The sequence below is a fragment of the Phasianus colchicus genome, chromosome 2, assembly GCF_987193195.1.
Source record: "Phasianus colchicus chromosome 2, bPhaCol1.hap1.1, whole genome shotgun sequence".
NCBI classification, from domain to species: domain Eukaryota; kingdom Metazoa; phylum Chordata; class Aves; order Galliformes; family Phasianidae; genus Phasianus; species Phasianus colchicus.
In genome coordinates, this window is record NC_143437.1 from 82,398,566 (window position 1) to 82,423,042 (window position 24,477).

The window sequence follows — 24,477 nt, forward strand, 5'->3', positions numbered from 1 at the left end:
AAAATGGAAAAAAACCATTTTCATTCATTGCTAGTATTAAGCCTCAACTAAATAAAGCCTGCCCATGTCCTTGAAGCTAATTTGGCATCCCCAATAAAATCAAAGTTATTTGCCCTCCCTATTCACAGAGTAAAACATCAGGGGCTGCGTTCATCCCACCTAACTTTCAGCCACGTTTGTAAACTGTAAATGAGTCTTAGACTCCTCAATTGCGTGTAATAGAACAGGACAGAATCAGAAAACAATTCAGCTCTTCATTTTCCCTCTCTGTTGCTATAGAGTAAGCCCAAGGTGTCTATGGACATAGCTGAGGCGTCTCAGTTATGCACCCAGAATTATATGGGATGAATCTGAGACCCATAAGCTTTCATTTGAGTGGTCTGTTCATTTTACATTTATTACCTGATTGTTTATCCTTTAAAGCTGTTTTACACATCTCAATGCGAGCAGAGTGATAAGGAACGTAACGATCCTGCAGAGATCCAACTAAGACAATGTTTTTGAAGTAATGAAGACCTACAAGAAAAGAAAAAAAAGGAAATAATGAATCACCTGACAATTACTAAAGATTGATTAAATATTTTTGCAGCTGAAATTTGGCACTATGAAATTTTTTTCATACGATCTTACACAAAAATGCAGAAAAATTAAATTACAATAAAGCTACAGGATGACTGTGAGCAACTGCCCTTTTCTCTGCATGTATTTTAATACCTACAGGTGAGATCCACATGTGATCTTTCTTAATTAAAACCAATATGCTTTAAAACTTCAGCTTCTTAGCATGCAAGGGATGTAGGAACCAACTGCTCAGTTTCTGGCTGACAGAAGGTAGTAAATGCATTGCTTAAAAAACGTGAAGATGAATGGTGCCTTGTCTTCACTGACATTCCAATCAATAGTGTAGTTGTGCTGGTGTTAATGCTTAACATAAACATGGATGCAATACAGCCCACCTAATCTAAGTGGCTTTTAGCCACCTCCTGACTCTACACTTTGGCCAGCTTGTGCCCAACTGTGAAGTCCATCCAACACAAAATCCTTCCTTTCTACCAGAGGTTGTCCCCCAAGTTTCTAGTATTTTATAGACTCTGTATGATGAAGGCTACATTTCCAAACCAAGTCAATTAAAAAAAAAAAGCAAACAATACCGAACAACTTCAGTATATGAGAAAGTGATGGACATTGCCAGATTTAAAAGAAAATTAACCAAGTAAAAATTATGTTAATCTATAAAAACATAAAAAAATGAATCAAAACTGAATCCTGGTTCCTTCCCTCTTCAAATAGGAAATCCACGTTGTTGGTTTTTTTTCATTGTGTGTTTCTTTGGTTTTATTTTTTGGCCTGTGCCCACTGAAAAGCAATGCTGTCTCAGCAGATCAGCTAAATCACTGGAATCTTTTATTTGACATCTGATTAAAAATGACTGCAACAAATCTTACACAAAGATTCAGCTGCCAGTTCTGAAACTTTGTACTGAGATGAAAATAATGCATTTGGAACAAATCAAAGATAGGAATTCTGTGCAGACTAATCTGTAAAAGTTTTGTGAATTCTTTGGAAATCTACCAAATCTGCATCTATCTTGTGTGAAGTATTTTTTATATTAGCTTTCCCTAAAGAAATATCCATTAGCATTAATGTAAGAGGTATGAAGAAATCACAGAATTACAAGGGTGGAAGGGACCTCAAGAGACCACTGAGTCCCCCTGTCAAAGCAGGTACCCTACAGCAGGTCACACAGGTAGGTGTCCAGATGGGTCTTGAATATCTCCAAAGAAGGAGACTCCACAACTCTCTGGGCAGCCTGTTTTCAGTGCTCCATCACTCTGTAAAGTTCTTCTGGGTGTTAGTATGGAACTTTCTATGCTCAAGTTTTAGGCCATTGCTCCTTATCCTATTGATACACACAACTGAGAAGAGCCTGGCCTCATCCATTTACCTTCCACCTCCCTGTAAATATTTATGAACATTTATCAGATCCCCCCTCATTCTTCTTTTTCCCAGACTGAACAGGCCCAGGTTACTCAGCCTTTCCTCATATGAGAGATGCTCCAGACCGACCCTTTGCTGGACTCCTTCTAGCAGATCCCTTTCTTTTTCAAACTGCAGAGCCCAGAACTGGACACAGTACCCTAAATGTGGTCTCACGAGGGCAGAGTAGAGGGGGAGGATCACCTTCCTCGACCTGCTGGCTGCTCTCTTTTTAATTCACTCCAGGATACACCACTGGCCCTCTTGGCCCCAAGGGCACACTGCTGGCTCTGTGCCTAGATCTTTTAATCAACCTGAGGAAGGAAGACACATCCTGCGGAATCTTTAGAAGAACAACAATCGGCATCAATCAGCATTTAAATAGACTTCTCTTCAGCCTCACATATAATGCAATACAAACAAAACATTAAAAGAATAGGCTTAGGACATGATGATTTAAAAATTAGGCATTCCCTGTTTAGCCACAGTGACTCATTTTTATGCTTTATTCTTGCTCATAGAAATAATATCTTGGACTTGCTCTTGCTTCTGGTATGACAAACATCAAGAATCTTTCATTATGAGAAAGTGCTTGAGGGAATTTTTCATTATGAACAAAAAAAGGCACAGGGTATTTTACGGACACTAATTTTTCTGTTTTAACTATTCTTGGGTGCTTTTTCTTTGGATGTCTGTGCTTATTTTGAAGAAAAATGTCTAAGCCTTATGTTTTGATGTTATTTGTTCTGACATAGTTCATGTGACACTATGTGATGGGCATTCCAAGAAAGAGTCAAAATGGTGTATACAAACATACCTGGCAATCCCTTGGATTTCTACAGCATGAGGTAACTCAAGCCATTTGTCAATGAGAAGAATCAATTCAGGTGCATGACAGCTAAACCTTGGCCTTGAATATTTTAATTTATAAAACTTATCTAAAGCATTCAGCTTTAGAACCTTCCAGATTCTTCCATCATCACTGTGACAGTGACATTAAGGGCAAGGAAGTCCTCCCTCTTATCAGAAGTGAAGAAGTTACTTGCCAGATGCTCTCTCAAGGCAAGAGCTGAAATGCTTTTTCCCTCCACAAAACCAAACAGGACCAAGTATGCGAAGCTGACATCCTCTACATAATAAACATCTCAAAGCAGAAGACGTGTCAACCATGCTAACTCATGGTTTATCTCATAGAATCACAGAATATCCCAAGTTTGAAGGAACCCACAAGGATCACTGAGTTCAACTCCTGGCTCCACACTGGAACACTCAAGATTCAAACTGTATTTTTGAATGTTGTCCAAAGGCTTCTTGAACTCTGGCAGACCTGCCCTCTACTTGTTTCTGACACGGACATAAACTGAAACCCAAACAAGCTTCCTTTCCTCCTTTCAGAGATTAGGAAAATGCATTATTTATGAAGAGGGGACATTATGCAATAAACAAGCACATCAGAATTCTACTAATCAAATTCTGTGGGAGTGCTAGAACACATGAATCTAAGCCTAGCTACGTAAATACAAAAATATCCTCGAAGAGACCACAGCCATGCAATTCACATTTCTGAACCCTGGGGCATGAAAGGAACAGAACTGCAGAAAAACCCTGTCAGCATTAGGAATCTCTCATCCATCATAATGCCCAATTCCAGGAGAGTTTACTTTGGACCAGCTCTGTCTGATCCCGTGGATGAAATATGCATTGACTGCTAAAGCTCACTGACTGTGTTCAGAAGTAAACAGGGATGATGAAGAGATTTGCTTCCAAACGAGTTTCTCAGCCAAAATAAAGTGCAAATGTGAGCATATTTTATGTCTAACAAAGTGAATTAGAGAAGCTTGAGAAGTGCTGAAAGCATCTTCTCTTTTACTGGAGCTACTGCCTTCCCACTTCCTCACACCAAAATTACAGTGTGCTCCAACTGGAAACGGTTATGTATTTGAATACTGAGATCAAATAGACATCTTCAATCTTTTGTAGTTATTTTTGTTTATTTGCTTGTTTGTTTTCTAAAGCAAGCAACCAAACCCTTCTCATTATTCCAATGGTATGGTGATAAATACGTGGAATTTTCTAAACTAGCTAATTTTACCATTTGGTATTAGAAAGTACAAATGAAGATGCAGTTATCACTTGTAGAAAATAGTTGAACATAATCCATAGACTACATGGAAGCTGTGTAAATTCTGGAACTTCTCTTTGAATCACAACACTGTGCTTACTGAACAATTCATTAATGCACTGGTTTCAAGCATTAATGCACTGGTTTCAAGTATTTCAATATTAATTCTAATTGGCAGTTATCCTTTTGAGAACAGGACTTCAATACTACAGTTTTGTTCAGTTATGAGAGGTATTCATTTCTACCAATGCTCTAATGTCTAAGAGCCAAGCAATTAGTAAGTAGATGACAAGATCTATTTTTGTGTGTGTGTGTCTAAAAATCTTATGAAGTTCATTTCAAATAATTCAATTCTATTTCTTTGGTTGCATAATCAGTACTACAACATGAAATTCTGTTTACAGAGAACAGACATTTCATGTGGTTTTTCATTTGCGCTGCTGCAATTGGTTCTGTATTGAACAGCTTGAGTGTCATCGAAGCTGGCAACCTGCTGTAATTTCTTGTTGCAGTATGAAATTAACCATCATTTGCAAGACTCCAGAAGCTACCAAACAGACTGGTTGCTGAAGACCTGACAAGCCAACTTCAAGGAGATTGTTGTCAAAGAATGTAATTCTAAAAAATATCATTATGAAGCAGTAACATCAGAAAACTAAGTTTTCCTTTGGTTAAAGCTGGTAGAAATGGTCCTCCAACATAAAGCAACCAGTGCTTAAGGCAACTTTGTATTCAGGAATTAGCATAAGCTCAATCATTCTTCATTTAGAATTACCCTACCACTTCTTGGCTTTTATGAGCAGATAAGGTCAGATTTTGTACCTAATCAGCAATTACTGATTACGGTAATTGTAAGAGATAAAATAGCTTTAACTTAATATAATTCTGAATGATCATGTCCAGAAGGAAAATCTATTACACATTCCTGTGTGTATGAGATGTGTAAACCTATGACACAAGTTTTCAGAATTCTTGAAGATAATGTAAAAGTAGGCTCTTTAACGTCAACAAGTCAACATTTTAAGGTAGTTCTTTCTTTTCTAACAAGGAAACTTGGCTTAGATGGATGCGTTTCCTTTTACTTTAAAGGACCTACCAATAAATAATAACAACAACTTTGTAACATGAAGTTCTGTCACTTAGATGAATCACTATTCCAGCATATCCTGATATGGGAGGGAGCATATGAACAGGAAGGGGAACGGCTGTTTACAAGGGTGGATTGTGATAGGACAAGGGGGAATGGTTTTAAACTGAGACGGGGGAGGTTTAGGTTAGATATTAGGAGGAAGTTTTTCACACAGAGGGTGGTGATGCACTGGAACAGGTTGCCCAAGGAGGCTGTGGATGCCCCATTCCTGGAGGCATTCAAGGCCAGGCTGGATGTGGCTCTGGCCAGCCTGTTCTGGTGGTTGGCGACCCTGCACGTAGCAGGGGGTTGAAACCAGATGATCATTGTGGTCCTTTTCAACCCAGGCCTATGGGTTCTATGATTATGATATTTAGTAGGCATAACATGACACATAGTTTTAACCCATTTACTCCAAGTTCTCTGGCAAATACCAAACAACTTGCATCAGCTATTTTTAAATCAAAAAATCAGACCACAGCTAGTGATAATAAGCACCTGCTTGACTATGAACCATGTATCCAATTTCACTTCATTACTTATAGGATAATTATCATTCGCTGCTATAAAAAGAATAAATTACAATGCATGAATAGCAAATCCCACCAAAAGATTTTTACACTGAAGGAAAATGAATGTAGAAAACTCAAAGAACTTGAGAAGAATAAATTCTGTGTGACTGCTCATATAGCAAATAATGTCAGCCTGACTGATGCTGTACAGAGGAAGAGTTGCACGATACAGATGGGGGAATTTATTCATAATATATTTATCCTCTTATTCTTTTCTGTTTCTTGTCATACAAGTTTTGGATTCAGACGTCACAGAAGCTTTTCTTTTGGTCTTTTCTCGCCCAAAGCTCTCAACTGGATTTCAGCTGTGACAACCTACAAACCTTTTGATGGAGAAACATACCCAGATTTTTCACACAAATGAGCATGTTGGGCTACACAACTGTTTGCCTGATACATAAGTAAAAATACCTCCCAAATGAATCCTCAGTAAACCTTATATTGCTTAATGGAAACTAACCCCAAACTGGCACATTATTCACAGCCAAAACTGACTCTCAGTCAACATCTGATGTAAGAATATGCAAGCCAGAGAAAATTATATTCATGATATATTACAAATAATCTAATTTTGGGGTGGAGGTTAGCTATGAAGCTAAGAACAATTTCTCCTTCCTTTATCAAAACGAGGTTTTATTTTCTCTGTCCACCCCGAAGCAGAAATAAAAGATCAGTTGAAAGAAAGTTGAAAGAAAGTTAAAGCAGAATGTTATATTTATAGAATAGATAAGCAAAGAGATATATAAACAGGTCATATTAAATAAGCGTGGCTGCACTCGACTCATTACACTGCAGTAACTCAAGAGGAAGTTGAAATACATAGTATAGTGCTTGCACTTAGGCTTATTAGTTAGGAAAGAAAGTGTCAATGTATTGGTCCACCTCTAGAAAAAAGGACAATTTACTGTTTACTTGTTTGAAGAATATGGAACTGAACACAATATAACTTAAATAAACTGAAAAAAGGAGCCTCTTGGAAACATATTTTCTTGGTTTCCTGTTCACATATATGCATAACGGTCTTTAAAATATAACAGACCTTAGCAAAGCTTACCTGCTTTTTTACTAAGCTTGTATAAGAATGTTTGTCGTGGATCCGAGTGGTCTCGACATGTCAGCTGCAACAGAGACCCAGACTTCTTCCATTTCTGCATAAACCACAGTCCTATATTGTAAGGCACAAGATGAATATAATCCAAAATAATATACAAAAAGTAATTAGACATATATAAGATAAGCAGCATCTATATATTTAGTCCTCAGATGTTGCTATGTCATTTTCTTTCCTGCCTATATGTATAATCAGGCATGAAGACCATTACTTCTACTAATGTACATGCTCTCACTAAAATAACTATACTTGCAAAAAGTGACAATGTGTCAATGTTAGCCATAAGGCGAAATTCAAACTCTAGTTTAACAATTTACAGAATATTAGAACATTCTGATGTTGAAATACATAGCAGTAATCAACAAGCAATCTCAGCTTTCTGAAAATAACTTTATAAAACAATTGAAATAATAAAAAATAATTAGGAGATATAAAAAAGAAAGCAGAATTTTCTTTCTATGATTTTGTACCCTCTTTATTTGACAATGAGCAAAGCCCACTACCTGGCTTTTATGTGCTGGTTCAACTCTCAGGGAAATAGTTAAATTGTAATAGTGATTTCCTGAAGGCCAGTGCTATATAACATGATGTAATGCTTTAGATTACATACCATTACTTGTTATTATCTTGGTATTTTCCAAAATCCTAAAGGGTCTGCTCTGAAAGTCTCCAACATTAACTCCAACTGGCCAGCAATTCCTGTCAACTTTTTTTAAGCTCAACATATGTGAGTAGAAAGTTTTTGCTCTTAATTTTTGTATGAAGCAATAAAACAGTAAATGAGCTGGCATTAAATGAATAAATTTTCTTCATGATTTAGAGTGTATTCTTAACAGTTTAATGAGTATATTTATATTTAGTGAAAATAAGTGTTACTCACTTTGGTTTTGTGCCCTTCAAGGCAAGTGGTAAACTCAGAAACAAGTTTTCATCCTTAATTAATTTAAAAATTGTATGTTATCTAAAAAGATTTCTTAGAATTTATTTGCAGTTTCTGCTAGGATTCTGCTACAGCTACAGTCAGTCTTCAGAAAAAAACAGACATAGTTTTAGTGCATTCACCTACAAAACCTCCCCTGATCTTACACCATCAATAATAATATTTTACCTGTATTCACAAGAGCACTGCTGTTGTAGAGAGTACCAAGATGTGGTCCAGACAGAGACAAGAAGGTATGAAGTTTGCTGAGGTAATATTTAAATCGAGGTCTTGTGAGCACTGAACGAATTATTAAATTACCCAGTGAATGGCCAATAAAGCTGTTTAAAAATAAAAACACAACTTGATGGTAATCTTTTTTTTCTTTTACACAGAAGAAGATAAAACTGCTATCAGAAAATGATGAAGGGGGAAAAAAAAACATTCCAGCCTTTATTTTAGGCAATAATAGAAACACAGCTTGCCTGTATCTCCCAAGCTACACAAATTCACTAGAAACATGTTCTCTACAAATACTGTACAAATTGTTTTTGAAAGCTGGTGAAAACAAACTACCCTCCCACTCAAACCCATGACTGTTGCTGGGTGTATTTCCTCTAGCACCAAGTGTTCAGAAAATATTTTGAGATGTGCATAATTGAATAAATCACAACATGTGATGGCATTCAGTATAATATATACATACTGAATCAACTTGTTGGGGGATTTCAAAATTGGACTCCTGTAAATGGGAAAACCATTATTTAACCGAATCTGAACATTTTAAAATAGAAGTGACATCTCAAATCTGCTTAGCAGTTCAACCAAAAGAAGTGATCATCAGGTTGAGGTAGGCAACTGAAGATACCTGTCTGGCACGAGAACGTTATATTTAGTTGTCTGCCTAATTAATCAAGTTAGAGTGAAGACTTTATGTAACTCTAAGAATAATTATTACTTGATCTGAGTTGCCTCCTGCCATACCTGCAAATCTGTACAAAGCATTTCTTTAGCAGGGAAACTACAAAATAAAGCAATTCTTGTTATTATACAGTTAGAATTGCAGACCCCTGCAGAGAGGTAATGATCACACTATCTCAGGCACCAAGTTACAGATAGGTATACAGATGGTATAGATAACATTGATAAAATTGAATGGAAAAAAACTTGTCTGCCTCTTTTACAGAAGTAATTTCAGGACTTGGAGAAAACAGCCAACCATCCAATCATATCTGGGAAATCTATGGCAGAACTACCATGGCTAGGTCACTTAATTGCACCAACATATCATATCACCCTTCCAATGTTCCTTTTATCACTGCATTCAAAATAGCTAAAGTTGCCAATGTGCATAAAATACATTGCTATTTTTTTTTTCTGACCAAGAATTATTAACTGTGAAAACTCCAATTGAAAGTGAAAAAATTCAATCATTAGGCTATAGAATGGGAGGGTCACTCCTACACTCTGACAGAACTGTACATTTCTATGACAGAATGGGCTATTTGTTCCTTACTAAAATACAGTCTAACAATATATGTATATTTTTTCTGGCCACTTTCAAGACTAGATATTCAAAATTGCTGCAATATCAGAAGTTCTTTGCCACATCTCGCTGTGTTTACCTAACTGACTTGGAAATAAAAAATATGTCTCCTCTATGATATTGCATAGTCACATTAAAAGTACAATTGGGGTGCATTTGAAAACAAAAATACTGAATTGCTGATTCCCTTGAATACTAAAATTTGAAACTATTCTCTTAATGTACATCATGACATCCACACACAAAAAAAAACAAAACCACAGATATTTTTATAGGTAGAAAAAGTGTCTGCAGAAATTGAGTGAGTTCCTTTTGTAGATGATCTGCATCACAGTTACAGCTCTTGTAAAGGAGAGGTTATTTTCTAAAGAAGATCTGAGTCAGCGGAGATGTTCTCTTGACAGTTTGCTGATAGTTCAGCCACTGTTCAAAGGATGGCATAAAGGGATGAGAAATTCTTGTACTGTACCATAAGAAAGGTCAATTTCATCACTGGAGAAAAAAGTGGCATGTCAATCAATCCTATCAAGAATATGGACATATCTAAATCAAAAGTTTAAAAACATGGAATACTCATCTGAGAAAAAAAGCATGCTTGCAATAAGCTACGTGAATGAATCTCAAAGATTGAACACTTCTTCATTTGTAAAGATTTAGAAAAATAAGAAAAGTTACTGTTAAATACTGTACTGAAATCAAGATTTATAGGTGAACGTGCAATAAGCCTTTAATATTATTTTCTATTAGAGGAAGGTTTAAGGATTTCTTCAAGTGAGAGGAAAAAAGCTTTGGAAAGTGTAAGATGAAAATGTAACCCAGCCTCCTCATTGTTTCAGATTCCTGCAACTGTGGGATGCTCTGTAATACCAATGCATTTCTGAACAGCAGGTGGCAACATTACTGTCTTCTGAAGACAAGATATTGCTAAAGTTAAAAAATTACACTGTAGTATTTATATTTGCTTTACGCCCCAAGTTTCCAAACTGAGATTGTACTGGAGAATTGTGCGCAGTAAAACCTCTTTATTCTGTATTAATAAATGAAAGATCATGTCTAAGCATGAAAATTCAGAAAAGGAAAAAATTTCCATCAAAAGCAATAATTAAAAAGATGCTGAAACAATTTCAAGCTTAGGAACTTTCTAAAGTAGCAAATGGTATACCCACAATAGGGTACCTTCTGTGGTAGGTCCTCTGCTTATACTCTTTCCCTAAACATCACCATGAAAGATAGCTGACTGAACAAGACAAAGCCCAGAGTCTAAATAGAGAATAGATGTTTTAATGCGTGCCTAGCATGAAAAACTGTGTGGTTTATTTGGTCATTCTTTAGCCAATAGTTTCTTTATGAAATAAATTGCTGATGGTTTGAATGAAACTTCTAGTTCGTGCTTCCTATTCACGTTCTGAGTACAATTTTGTTCAAAGAAAACTAATGCATATATTGGATGGTGTATTGATATAATAACAGGTATGAGCTTTAGCATTACCTGATATTCATTAAGTTGACAATACAGTATGCCTCTGGGTTCTGATGGCACAGGGAGTGCCTCTTCTTATCTCAGTACAAGAATGTGGCACGCTGAGTACAATTTTGCTATTACTTGAAGGCATGATGCTTTGCACTGACTGGATGGTGTAGAATCTCATAATTTCTCTTGACTTGTCTTGGCCTGAGCTAATCTGAGTTTATTTTAGTAGTGACAACAACTGTCTAGCAGTACAGGAACAAGTCAGGCCTAAAGCTGCTTTAGTTTCACTGCAGTTTCTAACAACAACACGTCGTTGTTCTGTGGGAATTGAAACATGCATCACCAGAATAAAATGTGGTGTGATGGAGTGCAGACAGATATATGCCTGAAGTCCCCAGCAGTCAATTAATGTGCACTGCAGAAGCATAAGTCAGGAAATAAAAACAGTGTTAGAAAAACTAAGTAACTGGGAAACAATGAAAAGAAAGAACACATGGGCAAAAATACAGACAAAAAATAGGAGACTCAAGGCCAAGGCACCAACATAAAGCCCAAGGATGCTGATGTCCCACAGTAACCCTTTCCTCTCCATTCTGCTGAAGGAAGATGTAAACCGCCACTCTTAGGACTCAGATGTGCTGGAAGGAGAGACTAACACACAGATACTAGGAATGTTTTGTTATACAGAACATTTTACACATAATGAAGAGCATTGCCTTTTGCCCATAACAAGATTCTGGATGTAGAAGAGGGACAAGATGGATTTTTCTGAGACATGGTGCTGCCCAATCCTTATTGCCTTATGAAATCATTATAGGCCTGGAGACTGATTTCTAATTCAATTCAGCAGCTCTTGTACAGAGAACACCCTTAGTAGACAGATTTTAGGAAGAGATCCAGCATCATGAAGGAGAACATGACCAGCTAGAACAAAGCACACTTTCTCTACACTGGGACAGTCAAAACGAGGTAGGAATGTGTTGGCTATTTACACAGAGGCTTTCTGAAGAGTATTTTCCTGGATGTTCCGGATCATTCCATCAAGAGCATGCATATAAGCACAACTTTCCAAAAGATCTCTCATACAGCTACAAGGAAACAGCTGCAGGATTTGCTGATAGGCACAACTTCCTCATAAGAAAAGCAAAAGTTGATGGATGGAGAATTTGTGACAGGCAAAGAGAAGTGGTGCTCTTGTGAAGGAAACAAAAATTTAAAAATGTGATTTCTTTTTTGTCATTCAAGTGACAGGCAATAAATAAAACTGAAAAAAAAATATATATAAACCAAAAGGGACTTCAATTCTCAGATATGCATGCTGGGAAGATAAGTGGGTGGGTATGTCCATCTGAGCATGGGATAAGAGAGATATCAGCAGATACAGAACTCTCCAGTACTGAGGGTGCTCACATGCAGTATGCGTAACACACACAGTCACATAATGTTTGGGGTTTTTAAAATCACGTTACACAAAATTAGCCATGTCAAATCTCAAAATATGACTATTTGTTTAAAACGTGAGATTAAATTTAAACATGTTAAATATTTTCTGTAGCTGGTAAGACTTCCCAAACACATGACTACACAGAAACCTGTGGGATAACTAACAGCCACTAATGAATCAAAAAGCACTACAGATGCATTATAAGAGAATGTCTAAACAAATGGGTGAAGTCAGACTTTAACTTGCTCCTTTCATCTATCAAAAAGCTAACTCCAGCAACACAGCTGAGTTAGTAATGAAATCTGCCAACAGTGCACTGTACATTGAGAATATAAATAGAACAGGTATTTCCTGAGAATAATTGAAGAAAGGAAGAGGAATGCATATACTGCACTCTACATTAAGATGTAGAACATGCTTTCTAGCAGATGGAACAATAGAAAAAATTCAAAACAGTGAAATATTTTTCTCATGCAGGTGCCCTTTAATGCCACGGGTTTCCCATAGGAATAACAATCTAGACAATATGCCATACATACTTGGTGAAGAGACTAAAATCAGTAAAAAACCTAACCTTGTCTAGGAACAGCACTCTTATGGTTTCCTTCTACGTTCTCAAAAACTTAAGTTTTACTACAGATCACCACCCCACAGGATCTCTAAGGCAGTACAGGACAGCAGTTCCTGAAATGTAACGCATGACCACTCTGTGCTAAAACCACTATCAGGAACAAGTGAGCTTGCTTACTTTGGTTTTATTTCCCTCTCTCCTCTCTCCTCCTTTTCCCTGTTCCTCCCCAGCCATGAAGTTCTCTCTCCTTTCTCTCTTTTGGCTTGCTTCAGAGCATCACAGTTCACAACAACACAGGACTCTACTTTTAAGTTTATTTCTACAGGTAGTATAGAACAGATATTACCTGATTTTTGAAAGGGTTAGATTATAAATCTGTATATACTGTATAATTTCATCTAACAGGCGATCAGTCATGGAATCAAAATCAGCAAAGGTATCATTCTGTAAAATAAAAGAAATATAAAATAATAACTGCGTTTTCTCATACAGCAATATGCATTCTGCAGTCTGAATTCTTACTGATCAACAGAACACAAATAAAAGCATTCATGTTAACTCTGAATACAAACACTACACCTTGGTATTCTCATTTTTTCAATTTTTTTCCTGTAACATGGAATAAAGTGATAAACATTTCATTGTGACACTACTTGCTTCTAACACACCGAAACAAATCTTATCAACATGACACAGTCAGCTTTACTTCTAAGGCTTCCCCTACCTCATATAACCTTATCTGCAGTAAAACTGAAAGCCAAACTTTCAAAACTAAATCGCACTGCCCAGGAAATAGAAATATGAGACCATTTCTGCTACAGCAGAAAGTTTACATAAGCACTGGGTTTTTTTTGTTTGTTTGTTATTTTTTTGTTGTTTAAAACAACAAAGCCTCTAACTCCCAATTTCCAGCCGATTCTCTGTAACAGTAAGATTAACAGTAAGAAATCTGAAAAGAGGTAGGCAAAGGTGCCTAAAACTTCTCAATGAAAGTTCCAAAGGGTCTGTGCTAAAGTCAACATACTGATAAATGGTCTGAATAAGGGAAGAAAAAGAGTAATGAGATGTCAGAATTCGCAGAGAAAACCAAATATCCAGGATAGTCTATTCTACAACTGATCAGAACTTAGGAAGAACCTGTTAGTACTGCATGACTGGGTGATAAAAAGGCAAGAAGTGCAAAACAATGTTACATAGGGAAAAACTGCTCTAAGTATACATGCAAACAATAAACTGTATATCCATCTTCTATATAGTAATTTATATAAGGAACATCAGGAAAGCATTAGAAAATATCAGTATAGCATTTTGTAATTTCATGGTGCACAAGCATCACCAATGCCTTATAAAGTTCTGACCAACCTATTTTAAAGGACAGGAAGTTAGAAAATGGGCAGAGACAGATAACATGAACGTCTAGAAATTGTTCCACATGTGCCTGAGAAATATGGCATGAACTAGGTCTTCAGCTGCCTCCTGAAGAGGAAGAAATTCTATTTGTTTATAAAATACTTGATTAAATGAAGCAAAAAATGGGCAATGCTTATTGACTAACTTTTGCTTTTTGTCTTTTCCAAAAAAAAACCCCAAGAAGATGTAGAGGGATTGTTTAAATGTCACTGTTTGCATTGGATAATTCATGTATATGAACAGTAGAAAGAACCTCAACTCTTTGCTGTGGAAACTCAAAGTAAAAACACTAAAAAAAGAATAAGCCAACAGTAAGGAGAAAAATCCATCAGCAGCTATTAGGCTCAGTGGTCTCAGTGGAATTCCGAAATCTCAGAACTAAAGACTGTCAAAAATTCTAAGGCTACAGAAGAGAAAGCATGGCTCAGGGCCTGCCCAGCCTGCTCTCAAAGTACCCGAGCAGCTATCTCCAGAAACACACCATTGCACTAACTGAACCTTTCCTCTGAGTCACTGCAGAGACTCTGTTCTAATGCTTCCCTGAACTACATCTAATACAATATGTAACAAACCAAAAACCATGTGAAAATTGGTCTTTCATGCTTTTCCAAACTTACTTTATCTGAAAATAATAAAGTTCACAAAAATTTAAAACAAAGCTAATTCAATATCAATTCGGTGTCACAGTCAAGGTCTTGCAGTACACTGACAAAAGATCAGTTCCTGTAAAATAATGCATCTCCCTTCTTGCCATGCAAGTTTCTACCATTACTACTTCTACCACTTAGGGGTATTTTATCTACAAAATCTGAGAACTGAGCAGCTATCAGTAGACATAACAAAATGGCAGCAGATATTACTCCTTGTATATATCCTTCATTATCTTACTAAGTTATGCAACCACTTCAATGCAAGCCACAGAGCAAATTACGGATTCTATGAGAATACAATAAAATAAATAGAACATGGTAAGCTGTAATGCAATAGAACTATTAGATAAACATGTCTGAAAGCATACAGTGTTCACTGCTTTACAAAAATTCTTCTGTTGCTGGCAAATACCTGATTTCTTTCAGACATAAGAAAGTCTATTCTTCCTCCAGGCAGCCCCAGCTCAATGTAAGTCTTCACTAATCTTAAATCTGCACTGTTACCTACAGAGGAAAAACAATCAACAGTTAGATACTGCAAAGGGATCTCACAATAAAAAGCATTTAGAGCACTGAAATGAATGTATGGCACAACGTTATATTTAAACACAGCTAATAATATTCTCAGCCCTATTTAAAATTCAGTGAGACTCGGGAAGATAAACTCCAATGTCAAATGCAATGACAAAATGGTCTATAAAAATGACATTCAATTACAGACATCATTTTAAAACAGCAAGAAAGTCATGTTTGATTTTGTTGTAGCATCCAGCACATACATAGCACTGTGAACATTAAATTCCTGAAAACCTAATTAACTTTGATAAAAGTCAATTAAAGAACTCAAAGATTTCAGTGAAGCAGCAAGGCATAAGGGTAAGTTGTAAAGTTTTTCATAGGGTAAAAAGGCAAACTGGGCCATCAGCAGATAAAGATACCTACAGCTGGGCACACAAGACAACTAAAGGTAGTTTAAGCAGAGTCCTGAAGATTTCCCTATATCAATGATCATGCATATCTTTGGAATAAGGATACTCTTTCTGTCTTAAAGGAAAAAAAAAAACCACAAACAAAATACCCCTCATTAAGAGGAAATAATTTGTATGAACATCCTGTTTTGGAAGAAAAATCTATCTATATGGATTGTTCTAGGGCTTCAAATACTTGTTTTTTTTAGTAACAGTTCTTGTGCCCAAGTTATCTCTTGTGTCACCTCTAGGTATGCTATACCACACAAACATTTACACTAGGAAGAAGCAGCGTTTCTTAGTTTGGTTTGAGAACAATGAATACTTTCTGTTCAAAGGCAGAAGGGAAAGCCTTTCTATTATTATGATTTTTTTTTTTTTAATTAGGAATTTGAAAAACTAATAAGGCAGCTGTGCAAGCTTCAGTGCAGCCCAACAGTCTATCTATTGCTCTTTTGGGTCTTCTTGCTTTGTTATTTAAGAAGCTTCTCAATATGAGACAAAAAGGTTGATGGCAGAATGATGTGAAATAACATAACCAGAGCAGACATTATTTCTTGGTGTGTGCATATATTCTGAACTAAAAGCAGGTGAATGTATTCAAGCTTGACTGCAACCAGAGGAAGGCAGCAAAGCTGGTAAAATGGCTTAAAGGCAAAGTCCTAAGGAAGAGAGGCAGAGGACACACAGATAGGCTAGTTGGAAAAAAGGAGACTAAGAAGTGACATCTCACTGCCCTCTAAAACATCCTGCATAGAAGAAATGGAGAATGGGAAGCCAACCTCTTCTGCCCAGTAACAAATGATGGTATGTCAGGGAATAGCAGAAACCTGTGTCAGGGGAGGTTCAGACTGAACATTAGGAAAAACTTCTTTACCATGAGAATGATCAAACACTGGTACAGGCTTCCTGGAGAGGTGACTGATGCCCCATGCCTGTCAGTGTTCAATTTTATGCTGCTCCATTCTACACTATTTAAATTTTCCTATTGTCTTTTATTTAGCAAGGGATATTTTCATTCTTATCCTGAGATATTCAGAATCCCACTGGGCAACCTGTGCTGAACAGGAGAATTCAACTAGATGGTCTCCAGAGGTCCCTTCAAACCTCAACCATTTTGTGATTCTGTGATCTAACATTTCAAAACTTAATACACACTTGACTGCATTTTACATGTAACATTTTTTTCATAACGACATGCACACTTTTTATTCTCCTTGACAATGTAACATTACAAATTCTAAACAAAACTGTTTTGTTACTATCTGCTCTCTTACTGCCCTATGGACAAATACTTAGATGACATAAAGACCTGAAGATATAACTGATGTGAATTATGTGAATTAAACCCATAAACTGGGTTTATGCAGAAGAAATATATACTCAAGTCAAACATTATATAAAATTCTTAATTCAAGTGATTTTCTGGAACACACTATTCATATAACAGTATAATGTCAGATTCCCATCTCTCTCAGGTGAACCTGTTCCAGAAGTGCTCAGTTCAGAGTACAAAAGCTAAACCTAACTGGTGACCTGAGCTGTTATCTCACTCAGTGTCATATTTCCCAGCATACCATCTAGGCCATGGACGCAGACTATAAGATGTATTCCTTCTTCTGAACAGTCATCCTCTTCCATACTGAAGTAAGGTATTGAAGAGGCCAGTTTGAAAACATCACTGTACATAAATCCAGGAAGTTTTAGTTGCTTCAGTTCTTCCTTAGCCTGGAGGAAACTGTAAAGAAACAATATTTATGATAAAGAAACATTTACTACTATCAAACAGATCTCCTACGATAGTGTTTTTAGTGACTTTTTGCTTTTGTCTTTACATGCCTGACAGGAACAAAATTTTTCTATCAAATCACTATCTTCACAAAATAAGCCAATTACTCAGAATATGTTTTCATTTCAAGCTTTCTACAGTCCTTTGTCCTCTATAAGAAAATCCATACCCCAAGCTTAACTCTCCTCTCCTTTGAAAATCTCTGTATTTCTGAAAACACTGAATTTCTGGTTTTGTCCTGTTCTTAACTAAGCGACAGCTTTGTTTAAATGCAATATTACTGGAATTATAACCTGATCTAAAGTTGAGGTAGATTTCCAATGAATTTTTGTAATTTTTGCCAAACTTAAAAACTATTTCATAGATCAGCAGAGGGCTGGAGTCAGTAACGTCTCTGCTCATGATAAAATCTACTCGCCTGAGTAACTGGTGTTTTCTTCAGAAGAAAACTAGATCCAGACCTCTGATCTCTTACCTATTACAGGCTTGCATCGTAGTTTCTAATAGCTGAGTTGCCCATATGCCAGGAGATCCTTGCACTCTTCCTTTCTATCCCTTCCCATAGTTTCTTTGTACATGACCTTCCCATAGTTAATTGTTTACCAGTTTTGCATGAAATATTTCAAGCAGTCTTGCTTTGAGCAAAAACCTTTATGTTTTTTTCCCTCCTTATGTTGTTTGCTCTGCATGATCCCTTATAGTGTCACTCTGCAACCTGTCCTCTTCCAATAGCTCCTTGTTTTCCTCCCATCCTAATTTTCATCCTCTGGTTTCCCAACTTTTTTTTTAGCTCATTCCTTACTAACAGGCAAGACACCACTGTGGTCAGTTTACCCCACCCTCTGCAGCAGAGTTTACTTAGTTTGTACTGCAGGAATGCTTAATGACTGAGATATGCTAAAGTTAGTTCTCAAAGACGCAGCTCTTGCCCTCTGGAATCATCCATAAGACTTGCTTTCCCCTAGGCCAAACATAAAATTTTACTCTGCATTGCCCTTTTCTTTTGGAATGCCACAGTCTTAGCTTTTCATCTTTCCTATTCCATGCCAGTACCCACTCACTGTTATTTCAAAGCTTCTTTTCTGTCCTCTCACTTCTAATCTTGGTTCTGCCACAACTGCTAGAACCTTCCTTCTGTAATCAACTGCTAACCACAAACTATCTGGTCTTTACCTACCTTCCAACTTTGCTTTATTGTGACTGCAACATTTTACTTCCAATAGAACATATTACGCTGCTACTTCCCATGCTCTGGTAGCAGCAGGGGTTATCAAGGAAACTGTTATGTTTGCATTTGGGATTCCTGACATTGCTCTAAATTTGGGCTTCCTGGTATCCCAACTGTAGTGTAATTACAGCACTGTAGTCTCTAAGATGTTGCACTTTGTTAAGATCAAAAAATAGGGCTATGCTGTCAGATAGCTTTACAATGAATCAGAATGGATAATAAGTTACAGGTGTTTTTTTGCTTTCATGTTTTTAAACTTGAAGCATATTTTCCTATGCTTGCTATTTTAACAGCTTCCATTTCATTAAACACCATTAGAACATCACTTTTGGGTCGAATGTTTATTTTTTTAAAAAGGAACTCATTAAAGCAACAGAATATGTGCATTTTGCTTGAAGTTTGTTGAACCACATGAAATGATGATGTAGCCGATTTAAGGAATTCTGTGCTAACACATTTTTTATTTGAATATCTAAAATGTGATGCTACTTGAATGTGCAGAATCCACAAGCCACAGTCCTGGGGGGCTCTCTGAATCCTAATCATGCTTATTTTCCCCCTTCATATTATATTAACATCGTTTCCAGAAGCAAATAAACTGTGTTTTAAAACAATCACTTACGCCAGCATTTGAGGCTTCGGGGAGCTTTCATACCAGGAAACAGGCGAAGCTGAGCTGTAAGATATGCTGCCTGGCTGCTGCGTAATTGCATCAGATTTGTTCCTTGAAGAACAGATAACATTGCAAGGAGAGTCTCTCAGAGAAGAAGGAAAAGACAAACAACCAGGAGTACAGACGGGAGGCACAGTCATTCCATCACGCAGATGCCCACTATCAATCCTTTCAGACCTCAGGGCTCTTTCCTCTGCTAAGTCAGGATCTTGGTCAGCACCAGAAGCTCCATCTAATATACCATAGTCTGCTTCTTCGTAATACCCATTTTCAATCATTTCTTGATCCTCCTCTTCTTCATCGTCTTGTTGGGAAGAGCAAATAATTTGTTTTTCATATGTTTCTTTTTGAGGGCTAACGGGATTGCTGTTGTCCATAGGCCAAATATCTGAAATATCTGTGCTGCTTCGAGAGCCAAAATAGTTTTCTACAAGCCCCTGCTTTACTATATCAGTACTACTGGTTGGAGAAGGATTATCAGTACCAGTGTCACTTTTAGCTGCTGACAGTTCTTCCACTGCCTCCTTTAGTTCTAAAGGCTCATTATATTTTCCTTCATTTGGTTTTTCAACTTCATACCCTGCATGTACAGATGAAGAACCTGAAAGAACAGATGGCTCATCCATGCAAGTAATTTCTAAATGCAATTTAGCTGTGTCTTCTGTAGTGTTACGATATCTTTCCAGGACCTGAGAGTCCGTACAGGTTGTGCCAGTGTCTGCCTGTGAGCTGTTGCTTTTCACATCAGAAGATGTAACTTCATCTGAAACAACTAAGTGTAAAAGTTCTTTTGTTCCTGAGAGCGAGGAATGTATGGACAGAGTTTCTTTATCTGAATGCCCTGAAAATACAGCACAATGTTGCTGCAGATTGGTATTTGATTTTTTACTGTCATCACATTTTGGCAAATCAGTTGCTCCAAGATCCAGTACAGTTTTACTGTCACTTAGCTGGCATTCAGGTACTATAGTTATCTTTGAATTTTCATCAGGTGACAGTTCATCATCATCTGAAGGCAGAGAATTTATGGATGTCAAGGATGATTGTATTTCACTTACAGCACTAGTACTCTCAGTACAATGGCTTTCCAATGCATTTTTTATAGCATAGTCTGGTTTCAGTAAAAGCTGAGGAAATAATCTCTCAGCATTGCATGCACTTTGCCCTTGAACATTTTCAAAAACCTGATCAGGGTTGGGGAGAGTTGCAAAAGAACTTGGTTCACTTTCTATGCCAGAATCTGAAAACCTAGAAGAGGCGTACGTCACATTAACGTCTGGTAATTTAGTGACATCTCCGCTTACAGAAAGCTGGCTTTCTTTTGTAGATAAACTAGGCTGATTATTTTTTACTTTTGTTAAGATATCACTGGTGTGTTGGAAGTTTTTTTCATGGACATCTTCCTTTTCAAGCATTGCTTCTCCTGAGTGCAACTTGTTTCCAGGTTCTGAAGCTTGAATACTGGGCATCTGCAGATTCTCTCCTTGCACTCCATCTTGTGGAAACTCAGCCCATGATCCAATATGAACAGTTACTTTCTCCCCTTCATAAGGATTCTTACTATTTGGTTTGACCTCAATTGTCCTAACTCCCAAGGAAGATGGCTGACCTCCATGACAACCTTCAGGTGCATCTCTGGGTTGTAGAGCGCTATCTGCTTGCACAGTTCCAGGGCCTGCCTGGGAGATAGTAAGTCTACCAAAAATAGCCATGTTTTCACTGTGCACAGGGCTACCCTGACTTGGTTGAACACTTTCAATCTTAGCAGTCTTTTCCTCACTTCCAGATGACAAACACACAAGTTCTCTTTGACTTACTTGCCTGGTGCAAGACTTTGTATCACAAGGAAATCCACTTACTGCAGGGTCCAGCCCTTCATTAGCATTGCATGAAGGCCTGCCTTCTGGACTTTTAGAGGCATCTTCCAGTGCTGCACTTTTCAAACATTTGTAGCCTACTAAGACCACAGAGTCCTTAGAGTTCTGTTTCACGACTTTTTTTGTATTTTCAGGTTTCATTGTTTTCATGAGCTTAGTAACCTTAACTTTGGGTTTATTTGCATCTTCATTTTTCCCTTTCAAAGACTTTGTTAGCATCTTTTCATTTTCTGAATGCCAAAGGCTGGAGGCACCTGCAGGTCTTATTTTCAATTCCGGGCTAGTGAATCCAGCTACGAAACCTTCTTCAGCTTCAAATTTATCCAGTTTATTGGACTCTGACCTTGGAAGATTCTGAACTACCAACCAGGGTACATCCATATCTTTTATCAAAAAAAGTGAGAAAAAAAAAGGATTGTTATTGTTTACAAGGTTATGTAAGTAACTGAAGCTATAAAACATGAGTAATTATACAACTTTACACATCCTCACAACTTCAATCTAAAGATTACCTAGTAAACAAATGTATTCCTTCAAAGCCAGCAAGAAATGTCAAGAAAAAATACTTAGTTATTAAATCATTTTTGCTCTTTTCTTCAAAGAGAAAACTGCACTGGGAGGTGTGTTTACCTTCAGTAACTGAATCTAAATACCGATCTTCAAAGATTATAGGCAAGGAGTTTGTATCTCCATCTAGTTCACTGCATTCAATAGGAAGGGGTGGAAGAGAACTGCAGAAGGAAGTGTTTTTGATAGCTGTACACATTTGTAGGTGGCTCTGAGCACTGGAAAAAAAAAGGTAGTCCTACATTAAAAAACAGAACTACTTATTTTTATGTTAATATAAATTAGCAGTAATTTAATTCCCTTTAGTAGATGCTTTTCCACTGATCAGTTATTTAATAGAAAAATTATTCCATTATTCATTTGAATCGTGCTACGTTCTTCATTTAAAAACTTCAAATCTCTAGAACATTATGTTTCTCTTGAACTTATGTGTTTCTGAAAGACAGTATTTCTATGCAACATAAGCCACAGAATAATAGTACTACGTGCTACATATTTTGCACTTCAAATGTTTACTCACTGTAGTTCTTGATAGGCAAGGGCAGCCTGCCTAGGATGCTCAAGACAGAAGAACGCTTCTGCAAATCTACGCACCTGCAAGATCCAAATACAGGTAGAGCTGAGTTTTATATTACACAAAAGTTCTGAAAATCCACCAGTATTCCTACACTGCAATATTATTAACTTGTATGATTAATATATATTAAAAATTTTGTGGTTTTTTTGCTGGTTTTTTAATGTTCAGTTTGGGCAGATGAGAGAAGAGGATATCACAGACAAGATTTGCAAGTGAAAGCAGAATTTTAACTTGTGCAGTGGATGACTAAAGGGAAATGTATTATACTCAATGCCTGCTGAAAACTTGATAACCAAAAATTGAATCATTTAAATCAGGCCCACCTGAAACAATAACACACAAAAATACCATGAGAAATTTCAGTGAAAGGAAATGACTGTTTGATGGGCACTTCTAAATGTGCTTGAGAATCATCTTCAGAATCAGAATCACATTCTCAAGAAGCATTCCAAACGTTTCATGAATACTGTCAATCCTACAACTTAACTGTTTCAGAAAAAAATCTATTGTTTGTAAAGATTTCAGCTGCAATTGATAAATAACAGCATGTGTGCTGGTTATAAGTGCTTTATTCAAGACATAATTGTATTTCTGAAATTAATAAACCATAAAATATTAAAACGTTATTTTATAACATACGGAACTTTGTTTTTTATCATCAAGTATGCTGAGATAAAATAGTATGAATTCTACACAAACTTATTACAATTAAGATATAGTTAATGTATTGAAAGCACAGTTTCTAGAAAATCCAAGTTAAGGTTTTGCAAATCAGATGTCACCCGTTTCCAGTATTATATTAAAACATTACTTCAATATGAATGCATTTGTTTAGAACTTTTGTTTTTGCAACTGCCAATTACCTGCATCAAAACATGCAGTTCAGTGCAGTGTGACAGTATGCTTTGTTTGTTGAAGTATGACAGACAAAAAGCAAAACAAAAATAGGATAGAAAAACTGCTGTGGAATAAACACTGAGCACCCACACACTGATGAGTAGCACTCCTAAGATGCTGGTTCTCAGTTCTCCTATATTAGGACTCATCAAATTGAAAGAAATTATTCTGGAATAATGTGTTCAGATCTACCAGAAGATGTCACTATGAAACAAAGATCTAAAGTGAACTAGTAGTGTACAAACTTTGTGTAATAACCTCCTATAAGTAACTTTTTCAATAGAACAAATGTGAAAGCCTTGCCAGTGGGATTGTTGGAGTTGATGAACATTCTAGCACAACTACATATATCCCGATGCTTTATGAAACATTTAAGAACTGGTATAGCATTTTACAGAGATGTATGCAAAGTGATTACTAAGTATCTAAAATATTTAATTTCCTCATGACCTTATTTTCTAAGAATACTTCAGAAGAACTGCCCATTTTGTAAGTACCTATGCTAAGAGGTTGAAAATGATTTGACCAAATGCAAATGACAGGCGTTTTAGGGGGCCATTTAATAAGAACATCAAAACCAGTCAGATGACTGAGTCCCTAAAAGCGTCCATTTCTCTTAGATTAATATAAAACCTTCCCAGGGAGAACTTGCCTGTGACGAGTACAGTCTATAAATACTGCAAGAAGAAAAGGTAAAGTTAAAAGAGCGTTAGGCATTGGATAGAGACCAAAAGAAAGCATCTGTTTCCAAAATACAGAGATTATTTAGAAGGACAGAATTTTGTATAGTACAGAAATCCTATTTCAGAAACAGCAGATATTCTTTCATGAAGAGAATTAGTCAAATCCCACCAAAATTCACTAATCAGCAAAGTCTGCATCAGTTGACCTGCGGACAACAGCGCTAATTGAAACATGATCATTGCAGGTTTCCCACAAGTTTATATAAGAATTCTCAAGACTGTCAATGCAAACTGCA

General features: G+C 36.7%; 1 protein-coding gene across 4 annotated transcripts in view; it reads right to left on the reverse strand.

Moving 5' to 3' along the window:
- Positions 1–24,477, reverse strand: part of FAM135A (family with sequence similarity 135 member A) — an 82,745-nt gene that overhangs the window by 3,220 nt on the left and 55,048 nt on the right. For all 4 annotated transcript variants that reach the window (XM_090136194.1, XM_031611308.2, XM_090136193.1 and 1 more), the window contains 9 exons: positions 22,545–22,618; positions 22,088–22,242; positions 19,530–21,840; positions 17,468–17,628; positions 15,335–15,426; positions 13,209–13,306; positions 8,020–8,171; positions 6,855–6,965; positions 403–516 (listed from right to left, as the gene is read on the reverse strand). In XM_090136194.1, coding sequence (XP_089992320.1) covers positions 403–516; positions 6,855–6,965; positions 8,020–8,171; positions 13,209–13,306; positions 15,335–15,426; positions 17,468–17,628; positions 19,530–21,840; positions 22,088–22,242; positions 22,545–22,618 — 3,268 coding nt within the window. The remainder of the gene's footprint in view (positions 1–402; positions 517–6,854; positions 6,966–8,019; positions 8,172–13,208; positions 13,307–15,334; positions 15,427–17,467; positions 17,629–19,529; positions 21,841–22,087; positions 22,243–22,544; positions 22,619–24,477) is intronic.